General features: G+C 37.1%; 2 protein-coding genes across 2 annotated transcripts; one reads left to right on the forward strand and one right to left on the reverse strand.

Moving 5' to 3' along the window:
• Positions 1–439: 439 nt before the first annotated feature.
• On the reverse strand, positions 440–9,108 carry LOC120327024 (eukaryotic translation initiation factor 3 subunit F-like). The gene is made up of 7 exons (XM_078111813.1): positions 8,950–9,108; positions 7,700–7,850; positions 7,267–7,410; positions 6,231–6,339; positions 4,859–4,978; positions 1,973–2,086; positions 440–1,553 (listed from the first exon to the last, which is right to left on the reverse strand). The coding sequence occupies exons 1-7, from the start codon at positions 9,056–9,058 to the stop codon at positions 1,458–1,460; spliced, it is 843 nt and encodes a 280-aa protein (XP_077967939.1). The 5' UTR covers positions 9,059–9,108; the 3' UTR covers positions 440–1,457.
• A 341-nt stretch (positions 9,109–9,449) lies between these two features.
• Positions 9,450–16,417, forward strand: LOC120326900 (rRNA 2'-O-methyltransferase fibrillarin-like). Its single transcript, XM_078111854.1, has 7 exons — positions 9,450–9,594; positions 10,208–10,369; positions 11,556–11,713; positions 13,098–13,268; positions 13,849–13,981; positions 14,570–14,682; positions 15,782–16,417. The coding sequence occupies exons 1-7, from the start codon at positions 9,582–9,584 to the stop codon at positions 15,950–15,952; spliced, it is 921 nt and encodes a 306-aa protein (XP_077967980.1). The 5' UTR covers positions 9,450–9,581; the 3' UTR covers positions 15,953–16,417.
• The last annotated feature ends 1,333 nt before the right edge of the window (positions 16,418–17,750 follow it).

The raw sequence follows: 17,750 nt of genomic DNA on the forward strand, positions 1-17,750 counted from the left end.
ATTTTGCGATTCCTGACTACGCGCAAAAATGCAATTATTAGCTCACTAAAATGCTCTTGTTCAACTAAAATGTCGTCTGTCCAGACACTGGAATATTGGGGCCTTGCATAGGTGAAACCTGTGAAAATGAAGCCAAATTAAAAGAACAGCCTATCGGGAATTGACTACAGCCTACAATGCCTGGTTTATATTCGACATCTGAAGACTGCAATACCCAGAACTGCTAACCGACCAGCTTTTTAATTCAAATCACACATATAGTTAATCTGACCTTCATTCTGCGCCAAAATAAGTTCTTTTTTGATTATTCAATACAGACGCTGGAGAACAGACGCTGGAGAAATAGAGCATTTGAATTTTTTTAAATGGCATATATACACCCCATGAACTCCAATGACCAATTGCAAACCGGCCATCCTATAAATTTAAAACACACATATGGCTAACTTGTCTTTTATTCTGCACCAAAATGATTTTTTACACGGATATTTCAATACAGACACTGAAGCAAAAGAAGAGTATTCAAATATTTCACAACATATATAAATCCTGAAACAATTTTTATTTTTCCCCCTTCAAACAACCAGAAGGGAACCACAAGTGTGAAATATCACAGAATTCAAATGTGGAGGCCCAAAAAAGTTTAATACCTAATATTTATTGGACCTAAATCTATAATATGAAACGAGCATCAAGATTTGTATATTTGGACTTTATGATTGATCTTTTCGGGATGCTTATATTGACAGTAAAAATACAGACTCCAATTGTTTTAAAAGGGGGTTGATGATTATATCCCTAAACCTGCAGTTTTCCCTCGTTTTGTTTATATATTGTACACATGCACCCTGTGGACGTTGAACCCTAAAAGTGGGAAACCAGCCAAAAACTCCAACATGCATAAAATGTCACACTATTGATAACAAGGACCCAAAATAGTTAGTCAGGAAATCATAGTGTTTATTAGACATTTTTATGATAGATTTGTGTTCATGATTCATTGTTTCCCTGGTGGTCCCTCTGAAGCCAAAACGTTTCCCCATTTTTCTAAGAGCGATAATAATTCCAATCCCCAACCTGCTGTTTTTGATCGATTTCCTAATTTATGATTTCATTAATACCACAAAAATTTGGAATATTTTCACTCACTGTACATATACACTCTTAGAAAGCCTTAATTTGGTAAAACTCTGGGGGAGATGCAAGCAGTCACAACTCACAAGTGTAAAAAGTTATGAGATTCAATGAAAATGACCACAGAATAACAAGCAAATCAATTAATCAATAAATCTTCCTCAACATCTTCTAATTTGTCTCTATGATCCAAATATTCTCGGTTCTATCTTTAAAGGCAAAAAGCAACCATCTGGTCTCCCAATTCTCTTTTAAAAGCGAAATAATAACTATAATCCCAAGCCCAAAAAATGAAAATCCTCAAATAAAATTGTCTAATAGCTTTATGTTTGTTGTATGAGAGAGGTGTTGACCAATTTCTCATTCAATGTCAACTGAGCTTGTAGAACATTGGTCAAGTAACGAACCATGAGAAGATCCTGCGGAAAAAGACAAAATAAAAGATTACACGAGGCCACAAGCCCTAATAGGTTGGGAACCACTGACCTAGTCGTCACAATGCCGGCCCCAGATATATATGCGATACAGTTTGAAGATACCCCCATGTCCACCCATGAGTGGGCCAGTTACACATAATAGACTTGATTACGGGGCCGGAGGCTCATGGCTCAATATGAAAAACTATGAATAAAAACCATGTGGACTAACGTTTATATAATAACAAGAAGCACAATCTATCAATCAGGATCATTATGACATGATCTTCATCAATACCTTCAAAATCAATTTAGAAACACACCGGTAGGTCAGATGCCGCCGCAATTTGCCCACCCTTGATATAAATTACCTGTTAAATTACCAAACTACAGTATATCACAGCAACCAGGTTCACACTTACATTTATATTATTATTCAGCATTGTATCGAACTCCTTCTCTGAGAGATGTGGAACTGAATAAATAAGATCAAGTAGAAATCTGCCAGTGTTAGAATCTGGAGGTGTTGTCCCATCCTGAAATAAAAAACATTGTTCAAAATATCTCAACAAATACTTTTTAGACTGTCACCAAAATTTTGGGAACACACAGTGCACAGATCTCACATTTATCACCATTTGAAAGAACAAGTCGATTGACGGTACTAGTCAACTTTTTGTGCGCTTCCCTAAAAATCAAATCTCCTGCCTATAAGGCATTCAATATGTCTACATAGGCAAATCAATTGAAGATCGATGTCATATATTTATCCGTACTCCAGCAGGTTAATTCCCATATACCGTACTGGTCGATAAAATGTTTTTTTGGGGGAGAGGAAAGTCGGTTCATACGGCAAACAGTCTCTCGTCCAGTTACTAGTCCATGTTGGATATGGGTACAGTTATTATTAAACAGTTATTCATTTCGAATAAATGAAATTGATATTCAAATGCTATCAATTGCTAACTGTCACTGGTCAGTTACGGCTAGGGATGGGCAATGTAGAATAATTTACTATTCTAGAATAGTTAAATCGAATCCAGAATACCGAATCCTATTCTATTTTTATACTTATTCAAATAGTGGGAATTTCTACATTGCTGGATTTAGATGGTAAAAAATTGCAAATGTATTACTTACTATAAATGTATCATCTATTTGGAAATGTCCTGAACATTGGATTTCATTTGATACTAAACAGGCAGTTCCCAGGACAATAAAATTTAGGAATATTACAATATTTTTTGCCTTCAATTGTTCCAAAGATGTATGTAATCCCTAAATACTAATAAATACCGATATGCTAAATTAAGACACGCTTTACACACTTTAATAGTAAGCGGTTAAATACAAAATAGACATGAAACGGCGTTAAATCATTATTAATGTAAGTCTGCCGAGTATACTAAAACGAACCCGCTGAGAACCAGCGTGTGGCCAATGCAACCTATGCGCCGTTGCAAAATATTAAATTTACCCACTATCAATTAAAATCAACCTTTTATTCTGTGAGAGCAAGACACGTAAAACCAAGTTCCCGTAAACGCGATTTCGTACTTAGTTATTATGTAATAACATCTGAAGACGAACTCATTTTTCTATGATTATCGTTACATATCATTATCTATCCAGACTTGGCCTTACTCAAATTCAATACGTCACTATCTTCGCCAGATGCGGCAACTTTTTTCAAAATTCATCGGTGACTAAAATACTACAGACTTCCAATCAAACGTGCGTCTATCTTGAACGATAGAAATGTTATCATTAATCATTATCTACCCAGACTTAGCCCTACTCAAATTCAATACGTCACTATCTTAGCCAGATGCGGCAACTTTTTTCAAAATTTATCGGCGACTAAAATACTACAGACTTCCAATCAAACGTGCGTCTATCTTGAACGATAGAAATGTTATCATTAATCATTATCTACCCAGACTTAGCCCTACTCAAATTCAATACGTCACTATCTTAGCCAGATGCGGCAACTTTTTTCAAAATTTATCGGCGACTAAAATACAACAGACACTCAATCAAACGTGCGTCTATCTTGAACGATAGAAATGTTATCATTAATCATTATCTACCCAGACTTAGCCCTACTCAAATTCAATACGTCACTATCTTCGCCAGATGCGGCAACTTTTTTCAAAATTTATCGGCGGCTAAAATACTACAGACTACTCGATCAAACGTGCGTCTATCTTGAACGATAGAAACGGACCGAAAAATATGTAATCTTTTAAGAGTGAAATTTAAATGTGAGAGTTGTTCGCGTTTTGCGATATAACTTTGTATTTCGGAAAATGGTATAATAAAATTATTCGTGAATAATATTTGATCTAAATTAATGGCGAGTAATGTTATAACATTTAACGCCTGGCTTTTGGTTTACGTGCATCATTTTTTTGGGAAAACTCGTAGGTCGCGAAAAATCATTTAATTTAAAATGAGGCAAGGCACGTCTGTAAACAATTAAAGATTGTTGCATTCAGATTATCGGAATATCACCAATAAGTCGGCACAAATAACGCTAGCTGGGTAGCAAAGAAGGAAAACGCAAAAGTGGTGCAATAACGAGTCCTCGCCGTGAGGTTATATTACCGACTTCTTGTCCTTAATATGCCGATTGAAATTACAGTGTTTGATGTTTACCGATTTACGGGTTCTTTGCGAGCAGACGCAAGTTTAATTAAACGAGAGAGATTTCCACGCGAGAAAAACGCTCGTCTATAATTGATAAATTAGAAACCCGAAATACAAAAATTGACGCTTGGCGCCAGAGAGGCGGAAACCGAATCCTGTTATCGGATCCCGTTGGATTCGAATACTTTGGGATTCGAATCCTCCGGATTCGGTATTCTATATTGCCCATCCCTAGTTACGGCCTCCTTTACCGTCAAGTCAGAGCATCTGGGACAAATGACTAGCTGACTAAACACTCAGTGCTTTTTTTATCTTAAGTGACTCAAGAGTCTCGCTGCACGGTGCTCCCGAAGTATGCGAACCAAGATGGCGGACATCGGAACGTAACATGGGTAACAGGTTAGGGTTAGGCGATTATTTTTTTCCAATTTTTCTTATTTTAGTCCTATTATCAGTTCGAAGACTAGCCAAGAGCCTCCCGTAGTATTTATACCTAAAATTATGGCCTAACCCTAACCTAGTACACATATTACATTCCGATGTCCGCCATTTTGGTTCGCATACTTCGGGAGCCCCCGCTGCACACTATCACAATTTTATTAAATATTGATATTTAAATATGTGATTTACTTCAGACAACCCTGAATTCACCAGCATACCTGAACACTTTTGACATAATTCAAACAGACATCCAGCATTGAAGTTAAGTTTTCGATTGCTTCTGTTACATGCTGGAACTCTGATGGTACGGTTACTACACCTGCTTTCTTTGTGCAACCCTGGAAAATTTTTTTTTTATGCGAAAGTTTTTCTTTTATGTATTTTAACGGCCTTGTTGGAAGAAGTGTCCTGGAATACCATCCTAATTTGTTATTCTAGAACAGGGTTTCCCAAACTGGGGCCTGCTGGGGGTCCGTGATGACTGCACAGGGGGTTCGCAACAATATAAGAAGAGTCTGGTAGATCTTTGATGATTGATTTCAATCAAAAAGGCCATTGTTTTGCTTTAGTTGAGCGATACGGATGAATATCTATTGCTGTCAGAAAATGCAATTAATTTTATTTTAAAACGACCTACATGTGTGAGGCAGCATTTTCAGCTATCACCAATATGATGGCAAAATACAGGTGAGACTTGCGTAAAGTCGGACCTACGAGTTTGCTTGCCACAAATTGCTCCAAAAATTGTGCAGCGAAACACATTAACGTTGTTTTGTTGTATCCTACTGTTCTAGAAACATTATCCTTCCTCGTTAGTTAAGCACAGAAATTGTTACGACATAGGAAGGGGGTACGTCAAAACTAATATTCACAAATAGGAGTCCGCAGCTCAAAAAGTTTGGGAAACTCTGTTCTAAAAAATAATATATTTTGTGATTAACTATGCATTTATATCATAGCGAGAGCATAATGGGGGATTCATAAGCTGCTGCACAGGAATGAAAATTAATTTCATGAACATTTACTAGTTTTTTTTGACAAATTATCAAATAAAATTTTATTGTGGAGATCATATCATTATATCACAGAGTGAGGGGAAAGACAATAATGCACTTTAATCAATGTTGAGTTGTTTCCAAGTCCTGTGTCCAACATAATCTGATATTTTTCTACAAAATGATGATATATTGAGCTCATGAAGTATGCATACCAAGATGAGGGACAACAGAACGTAGTGTGTGTACCAGGTTAGGGTTAGGCCATAATTTTAGGTACAAATACTACGGGAGTCACTTGAAATCGTAATAGAACTAAAATAGGGAAAATTGTAATAAAATTATGGCCCAACCCTAACCTGGTACATATACTACGTTCTGGGGTCCGCCAGATTGGTACGCATACTTCAGAAATACCGATATTATTACATAAGGGGTCGTGAGAGCTTGTATCTTGCTTTGAACTAAATTGTACAAATAAAGATCCTATGAAGACATTAATCTCGCCTGGTGAGTACTAGGGTCTTGCAGTTTCAGTAAGTTGATTATTGCAGATGCGTAGATCTGGGTGGTGCAAGGAGTCATAAATACTTACAGTTTGAATTCTGTCGACTCCAACCCTCTCTGCATCGTATTGAAGTAATTTCACATCAACGGGTGTGAACATCATTCCTTGGGTTTTGCCTGGGACTCCAATGGGTGAGCTTGTGTAAAAAGAAAAGATATATATTATTGTATTCCAGGATCACTTAAATTGGCACCTAATTGATATAAAATTGTGTTCAACCTTGATCATACTTTTAGATTTAAACCAGGGTGGTCCAAGGTTGTCAACTCCGAGGGCCACAAAATTATTTTAGCATTATTCGCGGGCCACAAATAGTGCCAAGAATAGGTAAACAGTGCAATACAAAACAAGTACTTGTCAGTATTTGTCTTTTGTCAAGCTAAAATATGCAAAAACCACCAAAAAAAACCTGCATAAGTCTTTTTATATCTACATTTAGTGTAAGATTTCGACGGAAAATGGTACTCCTGTAGTATGTGAATCAAGATGGCGGACACAGGAACGTAGTTTGTGTAACAGGTTGGAGTCAGACCATAATTTCACGTACAAATAGCTAGTCCCAGAACTAGTAATATAACTAAAATATAGAAAATTGGAATAAAATTATGGCCTAACCCTAACCTGGTACACATACCACGTTCCGTTGTCCGCTATTATTGTGACGCATACTACAGGTGTACTGGAAAAAAGTGCCATAACACTAGTCACATCAGTGATGTAACAATATGTTAAAAGATTTTTCTGATTAACTTTATGGCAAAACAACACCAAATGCGATTTTTTGATTACCCTCTGATTCCGGCGCGGGCCACAGATAATGCAGCGGCCGGCCACATGTGGCCCGCGGGCCTGAGTTTGGACAACCCTGATTTAAACAGCTTAAAGTCTCGTCAATCAGCTTTTACTAACCTATAATGAATAAATCTACATAGTTTCAGACTTACAGTAGCTCAAGGCAACTTCACTCAGAACCAAATCTTTTTTACCTCTGAGTGGGAGTGCATTATTACCTTGCCTTGAAAAAATTCTCATGAAATTTTTTTTATTATTCATTACTCCCCACCTTATGTATGCTTTGAATCCAAGTTCTCCGTTAGTCAGTGTTGTATCAACAGTGAGATGAACTGGCATTTTATTTTTACTTTCTTTCGTATAATACTCGTGGATAAGTACAGAGTGTTCGGTAATGTCATGCCCAGTCGCGTACCTGGTGAAGAATAAATAGAAGTGTTTATTGATAAAAAATGTTATTATTATTGGTATCATGCACCGCAGTGTTCACTATTAGCGCACTTTTTTTGCGATATGTGAGTGACACCTTCGCAGTTATTTTTAAAGACTGCGAAATCGTCATTTTTAATGCGTCTGTCGTCTTACCAGATGCCCCGTTGAAAAAAAAATTTAATTTTTATGTTATATAAATATTCTCCTGAGGACATCCTTGAAATCTGAGAAGTGTGCTTGGGAACAAACCAAATGTGGAAAACTGTTCTTACCATCCAACGATCACTTCATTTGTATTGACCTTCCTATGAAGGTCGTACATATTCTTGGCGTACTCCATGTCAAATGCGACTTCATCGTCTGATTCTGTGTGAGGAACACAGAAAGCATTCGTGACTGTAACTGCGTTTGCATCAACAGTACCTGGAAGAAGTTAGGATAAGATTTGATGAGCTCATGTCATGACATATTTTTCTCCAACAAGATTTAACCTAGACATAGGGCAAGGGTAGCGAACCTTTTTCAATGAATAGGTCAAAAATTATATTTTTATCGCGGAACAGAAGAGAGTGGGTCACAGATATTTAAGCAATGTTTGTATCTATAAGAAACTCCTGAACCTAAGCTTCTGTTTGTGTTGGTGAAGTTTTGGGCTTTACTTATGCAGCACTTCTTCTATCAGGGACTTTTTATGACACCCTATTTTATGAAATTAGAGTACGAATTACCAAAAACAAGATACCGTACAAGATTAGGAGTTTGGAAAATTACCATACCGACCCGAAAATTAACAATTTGAATATGAGCGATCGCAGCCCTGACTGCCAACTGACGGTACATTATAATAGTTTAGTTATTGTTGGAATAATTGAAAGCCATTTTCATCAACTTTTATCACTGATATGTTAGCATTTTTTTTATTTTATTCGTTCCTCGGCGGGTCAAGAATAAAACGCGGTGGGTCACTTTGTCACCCGCGGGTAAGTGGTTCGCCATCCCTGACATAGAGAAATCAGCAATGTGATAGGAAATGAGAGCAACATAAAATGCTACTGTCAGTAAAGCCATTTCCTCTACCATCACTTTTATATTTTGATTCTGTAAGTTTTAATGTTTTCCTTTTTCCAACCTTTATTCTGTTCGTTTTTGTTTTGTTTTTATCAATTATTTCTTCGTTTTGTATGCTGATTATGAAGTTAAAATATTCACGATACGAGTGAAAAAAGAAATATGAATACTTTAATATTATAATCGAATTGACGAAGAAGCCATTTGAAGTATTCATAAAATTAATTGAAGCAATTAAAATAAAAATATTTAAAATTGAAAAGTTAAAAGGAGCTCTCTAGATCTCTGCTTGTCCAGTGACTTGTTTATAGGTTGATTTCCTTTTGAAATACTCATGATTGCACAAGAACAAAATCAAACTTGCAGAAAAAAAGCACAAATGAATATTACTAATGAATTAATATTGTCACATAACTAAATTACAATTAAAAAGCACTAATTTTACAATTCTTACCTAAAAGTGTTCCTACTACTCTTTTTGCATCTTCTTTCCTCCTTTCGAAACTGTCAATAATGGTGAATAAAACCACAGGGTGAACGCAGACCCGCCGATTTTCCGACATTTTTATAATATTATAATGTACTAAGAGTTATCTGATGGAAAATATGTAAATTAGCACAATATTAAAATCTTTTAAAATCATAAATAGATAAGATTTGTAAGATTTAACAGGTATTTTTCGAATACTCGAGGCGTGAACTCAAAAACCTGGGATTCGGCTTGTAACTGTATGCAAGTGAATTACTCAGGAAACTATCGGTTGTGGTTCCGTGTTCAACTATACAAAAATCATTTATCTCCAGCTATTGAAAAAATTATATAAAGATAAAACAAACATATAAATATATTTATTATAATTTTATCTATATTTTTAAATATTTAATTCATAACGTACCCTCAAAATTACATCACGAAACATGACGTATATAGCAAAATGATACGACTGAGTGACTCTTACCATTGCACGTGTGTTGTTCACGCTGGTCTCTTGGCTGCATTTGCGCTGTTAAAGTTTCGTTAGCTCTTGGTTTGCATTCGCGTTGTGACTTACTGAACTTTATCAAGGATTTTGTGCTATCTTCTAAATGGGGAGACCTGGTGAGTTATTTGATGTGTTTAATATAAATATAGTATTTTGTATATTAATTATGCTGGCTCAACACTTGTGTGATATTTTCATAAATTGAAGGTAAACCTTACTTAAGGTTTTGTTAGCGTTCCTGATTCTGCGATCAGTTTTATTTATTTGTTTTTATCAATCATTTTTCGCCAGTTATGCTGATTATTCTGTCGATATAAACTTATACCTATGTGGTACGGTAATATAACAGCGCAACCTATAATAATTAAAATTAGCAATATACGGCGCGTTTTATCCAAGATATGGCCGTTCAAAAATTTTGTCCGAAGTTAGGAACTGTCCGAAGTTGGGCGCTTTTACGGTACAGCAGTGATGTGTTGTTTGTTTAAGTAAGCATAATAGAGTAACATCTGAACATTATGTGTCACAAGAATATTTGATAGGTTTCCACTTGTTATTTATGCTCATATGTTTAAGTCGTCTTATTGGCTTTTCGCTCTCTAGGTAAATATGTAAATCCTATCCTTATCAAAAGTACGTTGAATCTTTCAATTTTATTTTGTGCTTCTAAGTTTCTCGGGTTCATCTCATATTTATTGTTTAAAACTTTCTTTTATTCATTTTTTTCAGGTTTTTCACCAAGAGGTGGCGGCAGAGGGGGTTTTAGAGGAGGAGGAAGAGGGGGCGGCAGAGGCGGATTCGGTGGCAGAGGTGGAGGTGGGCGTGGTGGATTTGGCGGAGGTGGGCGTGGCGGATTTGGTGGCCGAGGCGGGGGTAGAGGAGGACCCCGTGGTAAGTTGGACTTACTCTTTATCAATGTTATTTTTACAGGATTTTGGGGTGTAGTTAAGTGAACGCCGCAACTGCTCAAATAACTCCAAACAAAAATGTGATGTGAAATTTTAATGTAATTAACATTAAAGTCTGTGTGACGCATAAAAGATTTGTTTGGCGTTATTAAGCACTCAAAGCATTCATTTTCACATCACATTTTTGTCCAAAGCAAAGACACTTATAGTCACTTGAATATGAAGGATACTCCTCTTTGATCAGAGTTACGAACGACAACAGAAGAATTTTTAAGAGGGAGTTCTGAAATTTCTAATTGCCAAGTTAGACGAGGCGCAGTTCTTACCACTTCATGGCAGCTCCTGCCACGAACGTACCACGCCGTCTCCTGCCATGGTTTTATGGCGCTATTACGGGTATATTTACAAATTCATGTACCATATTTTAGTTTATCATGCGAAATTATATCTACTTAAACCCTAACCCTAACCCCAAATCCATCCAAACTGTATCCATAAGAAAAACATTCCAACTCACCAAATATTTATCACCATCAGCAGATTAGGGGCAGCCCTGCTATTACAGCCGACCTGCCGTGGTTACGGCATTAAAATTGGTGGTATTCGATTTGCTGCCGTAACCACGGCAGCTCGCTATTGGTTTGTGGCAGCTAAAAAGTCAGTCGCCGTGGGTTTGGTCTTAGTGGCCGTGGTTTGGAAATCCCGCCATGGTTTTGCGGCAGCTGTAGACGCCACAAAATACTTGAAACTGCACTTGAGTTAGACAGCTGGCGGGTCCGGCTGGAAGCAGTAATGTGGGTTTTCAAGAGACTTAAATGTCTAAAAAAACGTTTTGAGGATAGGAAAAATTTTCATGTATAACACAGAAAAATCCTTTTTTCACAAAAGTGTGGGGTTCCGACCCCTAAACCCACCTGGGTACACTCCTGCCAAGAACTACGCCCACTCAATCAGAAGTAAAGCAGACTAATTTTTGAGCAAAGTTGCAACCGACCTCTGAAATGCCAAGAGCCACTGGAACTTCTAACGTGAAAGTGCTTGTACTGCTGTTCTCTAGCAAATTTTACTGAAGTCATTATTGCAGCATTTGCTTGATTTAATTTTTCTGTTTGTGCCATGTGATGGCATTTTCTGTGATATTACATTGAAGTTGACTTTATTCATGGCAGGTCGAGGTGGAGGAGGGTTCAGAGGTGGAAGGTCAACGGTTGTTGAACCCCATAAGCATCCAGGAATATTCGTAGCTAGAGGAAAAGATGACGCTTTGTTGACGAAAAATCTTGTACCCGGGAACACCGTCTATGGAGAAAAGAAAGTGGAAGTTGAGGTTCGTGAAATTGAATGTTTTTTTTATGAATATATTCGATTAAATATGATTTATCTTGGGGAACAGTGTTCCCTGTAAGGAAGTTAGGAGTACTATGGTGTTTCGCAGTTAAAAAAAAAATTGCGAAGTTGCTTTGGTCGATTTTAAAGAGGTGATTTTATCATGGGAAAGCCAATAGGTTGATTTAATAATGAGAAAAACTATATCTTTTCAGCCCAAGTCAGGTATGAAAATAGCTCACTGGTTAGTCACTCAAAATACACGACCATGGTGTGTTCTGGATGTTATTACAAGCAGTATCCAATGTAATTCAATGAAATGTAAATTCTCGGTTTTTCTCATTAAAACAAGACCCACAAAAATATCTATAAAATAACTTACGAACTACCATACTTCCGAAAACAAGTAACTGGCTAACTAATTCCATACTCAACATAAACTGGTAACCGGACAAAAGGCCCTGGTTTGGCATATGGTTAAACCATCTTATCGGCTTTTCTCTTTCCCAGGATAAATATGTAAATCCAATTAACTGGAGTGTGTAAACATGTTGATACGTTTGGATGAAGGACCATGATAGTTAAGAGGAAACTTTTTTTAACACATGTTTTATACAGAGCGTCTATACTCTATAACAGGGGTCGGGAACCCATGGCTCGCGAGCCATATATGGCTCTTTTGGTGACGGCATATGGCTCCCAGAAAAATCTAATGTTCCAAGACTAAGCTTACTATTGTTACGAGATTTCAAACTCTTTTATAGCCAAATTTGGCAGGAAATTCCCAGTACGCTTGAGAACGCGCGTCCAGCACATGTCTATGTTGTGTAAGATAATTACCAGACAGGCATTGTGACAAACAAGGGGAATCTGGAACATATATTGTGACTTCACAAAGCGATATAGTTTTAAAAACACTACGGAGATGCCTAAACGAAAAAGGGTGATGAGTATCTTAGATTTCAACTTGTGCTGCATGTGAGCAACCGTTCAAGGCCCGCAGCGACTACATGCAGCATCAGAAATCACATTAAATGTATATTGACATTGTATGTGTTGACTTTTGAGTAAACATTTCAGGCCTGATTAAGTGAAGAAATGTTATATGGCTCGCATGGAAATGCAATTGAAAATATGTATATTTTATGGCTCTCTTGACCAAAAAGGTTCCCGACCCCTGCTCTATAAAGTCCCTTTACAATTTTAATTTTGTTAGGAAATCAGTTCTCAATTCAATTTAACACACCTGTCAGTGCCAAAACAATATATGGCATCGACAAATTCCCTTTGCAGTTTTAAAAAAGGCTATATTGACACTCTGTATATCACTTTCTTGTTTTTTATGGAAGAACGATATTCACTCAACTTCAACTATATAATTACAGAATGATGGCATAAAGATTGAATACAGAGCGTGGAATCCATATCGATCAAAACTTGCTGCAGCAGTTCTAGGAGGAATCGGCCACATTCATATGAAACCAGGATGCAAGGTTCTTTATTTAGGAGCAGCATCAGGAACAACAGTATCTCATGTGTCTGATATTGTAGGACCAGTAAGTTGGGATTTGTTATTAGGCTTCCCGCTGCTCGTCAGCAGGGAACCTATTGTATTCCTGTGTTTTATTATTATTATTATTTATTTATTATTATTATTTTTTCAAATTGGTCCTACAAACTTGAAATTCACCTCAAATGTGCAGAAGTTCTCAGCTAGCAATAAAATGCAATTTTTTTTTACGTGGGAAGCCTGTTAAAGCTGCATGCAGCTCTAGTTTTAAGAGAGTTTGCTTGAAGTTGGGTAATGTGCCCTCTTTAAGGAGCTTAATTCTGAGCAAAGTTATGGACAACTGTTGTAATGCAAAAATCTACCAAAACTATATAGAATTATGGGACAACATCTCATGTGTCTGATATTGTAGGACCGGTATGGTAAACATATTTATTTAATTAAATATCATTTATAATTTGAACAAAATGAACTCACCATAATATGTCTGAAAATTGGGAATTGCCGACACTTCAAGCAATTCTAGTTTGGTATATTAGAGTTATAAATAGAATGGTTGCCACTGGTATATAAAGAGCGTCTGTGTTTTTTAAAAGAACCCCCAAAAATTCCATTTCTTTTCACAGGAAGGCCTTGTATATGCAGTTGAATTCTCTCACAGATCGGGTCGCGATTTATTGAATGTTGCAAAGAAACGAACGAATATCATTCCAATCATTGAAGACGCCAGACATCCACACAAGTACAGAATGCTCGTCGGTATGTAACTTGCAAATTTTTTTAGACTCTTAGTCAGTATCTGAAGGGATCGAAGTTTTGGAAATGGATAAGTGGAAACATGTAATTAACACTCTGAGGGTCCCAAAGAAAACTTTGGTCTTTGGTTGTTTGTTGGGAGTTTCGGGTCAACTTACTTTTCTTTCTTTTATTAAAACTTCTAATCTATCCACTTTGGAAATCTGAAGTTACGACTCTGAGTTCAAAATATTGTCACTATCTCTGTGTGATTCTTGCCCTTTGGAAATAAGGGGGGTTTAAAATTCTCCACTATCAATAATGGTACTCCCGAAGTATGTGAACCAAGATGGCGGACATTGGAACGTAGTATGTGTACCAGGTTAGGGTTAGGCCATAATTTCAGGTACAAATACTACGGGAGTCACTTGGCTAGTCCCGCACTTGTAATAGAACTAAAATAAGGAAAATTGGAATAAAGTTATGGTCTAACCCTAACCTGGTACACTAACTACGTTCCGGTGTCCGCCATTTTGATTCTCATACTTCAGGAGTAACCAAAAAATGGTGCTAAAAATCTCTCAAGACACTTGAATTTATATTTTATTTCAGACATGGTGGACACAATATTTGCTGACGTTGCACAACCTGACCAAACAAGAATCGTAGCATTGAATGCTCACCATTTTCTAAAGAACGGCGGACATTTTGTAATTTCTATAAAGGTGAATATTTGGTTCATTTTCTCAATTTTTTTATGATGGATACTGCTAGACCAGACAATGTCACAGGTTAAAAATTTCAGTTCCAAACTCCACACCTACCACACGAGGCACAATAACTCATGTAGGCATGTCGAACCAAAAAGTTTCGGGCCCCCACAGAAGTAGCTCCTTGTGTATCAATGGACCTTTCCCCGAGCATCTACTTCCTTGTTTACCTCGTGCCATTGGCCAATCAGCAAGATGCAAAAGTGACATAACAATGCCCCCATTTTGCATTCGCTCAGACACTTTTCTCACTAAGACAGATTTTCAGGCGTGGTTGTAAACATTACCTCGTTTTCGCGTTTTTGAACTCTATCAGTTAGTTTTCAGTTGTGCTTCTTAAATTTAAATATAAATCCGATAATTCAATGATCACTCTGTCTTCCTAGGAGTTTTAATTTAATTGCAGTAATAAAATATTAGTATAGAAATAGCTGTGATAGACTGGGCTAAAAGTTCTTACCGGTACTTTCACAAAACAGATTGTTGTATGCGATGAATCATAATAATGGTTTGAAACACATTCCCCATTTTACAGGCGCCAACTCGCGAAACCACTTTTAAAATAAGCCCCGAAAATTTTGCAATGTTAAGGTATAGGAAGAATTTTTCGGGGGTCAAATGTCGGGGAAAGGTTCATAGCTGCTTTTCCTGCCTTATGTACAATGTTTGTGGGGGCGATGACCTAGTACAGGGGTGTGCACCTGCAACCCAGGGGCCAAATACAGCCTACAAGGAAAAATTGTGCGCCCTGCGGAGAAGTGCCAATTTTGAACAGTGTTCGGCCCGACTACTGGATAGCCTATGTTAAAATGAAGGTGTCAAGATAGGTGTATCAGTGGCTGCTTATTTACAGAAGCCTCATACAGAATGAAGTACTTCTAGTCTTTCCCTAGAAAACTTCATGCACAGAACATCCATTTTGTCATGAATCACACATAAAAACATAAAGTTATTCAAGGACTCATTTGCTTTTATGGTTCTCACCAAAGGCACTTTCCAAATTGATCACTTGACCAGCAGAGTCAATCCTTTCTAAAAATGTCCCAATTTACAGGCCTCTTGTATTGACTCCACGGCCAAACCAGAAGCAGTTTTTGCTTCCGAGGTAAAGAAAATGAAGATGGAAAAAATGAAACCGAAAGAACAGCTGACCCTTGAACCCTACGAGAGAGATCACGCTGTCGTTGTTGGAATGTATCGTCCACCAGCGAAAAAGGAAGAATGAGGGATTTTGAGACTTTAAATGAGTTTAACACTGCCAATCGTGATCCCAGCTCTTATGGTGCATTTATTAGCCACCGTGACTCGAACTGGGGTCGTGTTTATCGTGGCTCAAATTGGGGACGCATTGAACCAACTGTTATCAATACAATTATCTAGACTAAATTTTCAGTCAGGGATAATGCGATAAATATACACATAGGACATTGGTTATATACCGTTGCTCTACAAATTTCTTATTTTTTTGGGCTTTTTATTCCCATTCACCGTTCCACTCCCATATAGCATGGCACCAAAAGCTAAATATTTATGTCGACCACATTTTGGGACCTCCGGTATGTGTACTAAAATGGCGCACAGCCTGAACATAGTATGTGTACCAGGTTGGGGTCCAGGTTGTGCGCCATCTTGGTGCACATACTTCGGGAGTGCCGAATATTGAATGTCAGTGTGCCTTTAATCCCCTTACATAGCCCCTATTTTAAAAAGATCAACTATTTTGTATGTGTCAAAGCAAAGTTGTCGAGTTGTTTTTTTTTTGTGAAAAAACATAAACAAAAGTTTTTTCTAGCAAATGTGATGCATTTGAGGTTTTGAATGGAATGGATTTGCGTGACTGTAGAAGACGATTTCTAGATTTCACTGTTGAGCAAAATAGGATGCCCAGAAATGATCGAATATTGGAATGTAATCGAAATAAAAATTGAATTCTTGATTGTAGGAACAGTTGGAACTATTCTGAATTTGGAAGAAGATAGTTGAACCACTGCCATGGTAAAGAAAAATTACAAAACACAAGCCAAACTAAAATGAAATTAATATTAAATCAGTTCTAATATTCGATTCGTTTTCAACATCCAAAAGGCTAAAATAACTCTCTACCACACTCAAGAAACACATATTTTTGCTCTTGAAGTTTTAATCTAGCAATGTGGTTTACGTAACTAGAAATAAAAACACATTAGGTATTCTGGAATCATCTCTACAGGAGACAAACTTAAATCAGTTCCTATATTCGATTTGTTATGGATATCCCTTGAAATGGTCCTCTGTCACACATAATATCGATACATCATGATTTCTTCTGTACTTGGTATTTAGTTGGTGTGAATTTTTAAATGCTGCTTTTGTATCAGCATTTTATCTTTCTAATACAATGATAATAATGGAAAAACAGAAATGTTTGAGTTTTCTGCAAAGGCTGGTGAAGGTAGCTTAATCGTGTGCAACAGCTATTGACATTTTGATACTCGAGAAGTATGTGAACCAAGATGGCGACCACCGGAATGTAGTATGTGTACCAAGCCGAGATTACGCCATAATGTTTAAGTACAAATTATACGGGAGTCGCGTGTCTAGTCCCCAAACTTTTAATAAATATTGGAATAAAATTATGGCGTAACCCTATCCTGGTACACATACTACGTTCCAGTGTCCACCATCTTGGTTCACATACTCCTGCAGTACAGACATTTTAGCGGTTGGTGTAACATTGCTCCAAAATAAGTTTATTCCTGGGTGTACATGCATGTTGCTTGTTACCGTCGATACCAATCTGATCGGGGAATCCGGCCTCTCATGATCTTTCTCATATGATTTGGAAAGCTTTATGAAGCAGATTACAGATTGGACATCGATAAAATGAAACTGAGACAATCCCTAAAAAACAATCAGTAACCATGAGGAGAGATGACTTAAAAATGCATTGTAATATCGACCAATAGGTTTTCAGACTTTTATGTATTAAAACACGTCACGTCACATCAGTCTCTATTCGTATTCGATTTTGAGGTGTAGTTACT

The sequence above is a fragment of the Styela clava genome, chromosome 4 (genome assembly GCF_964204865.1).
Source record: "Styela clava chromosome 4, kaStyClav1.hap1.2, whole genome shotgun sequence".
In the NCBI taxonomy this organism is placed as follows: Eukaryota; Metazoa; Chordata; class Ascidiacea; order Stolidobranchia; family Styelidae; genus Styela; species Styela clava.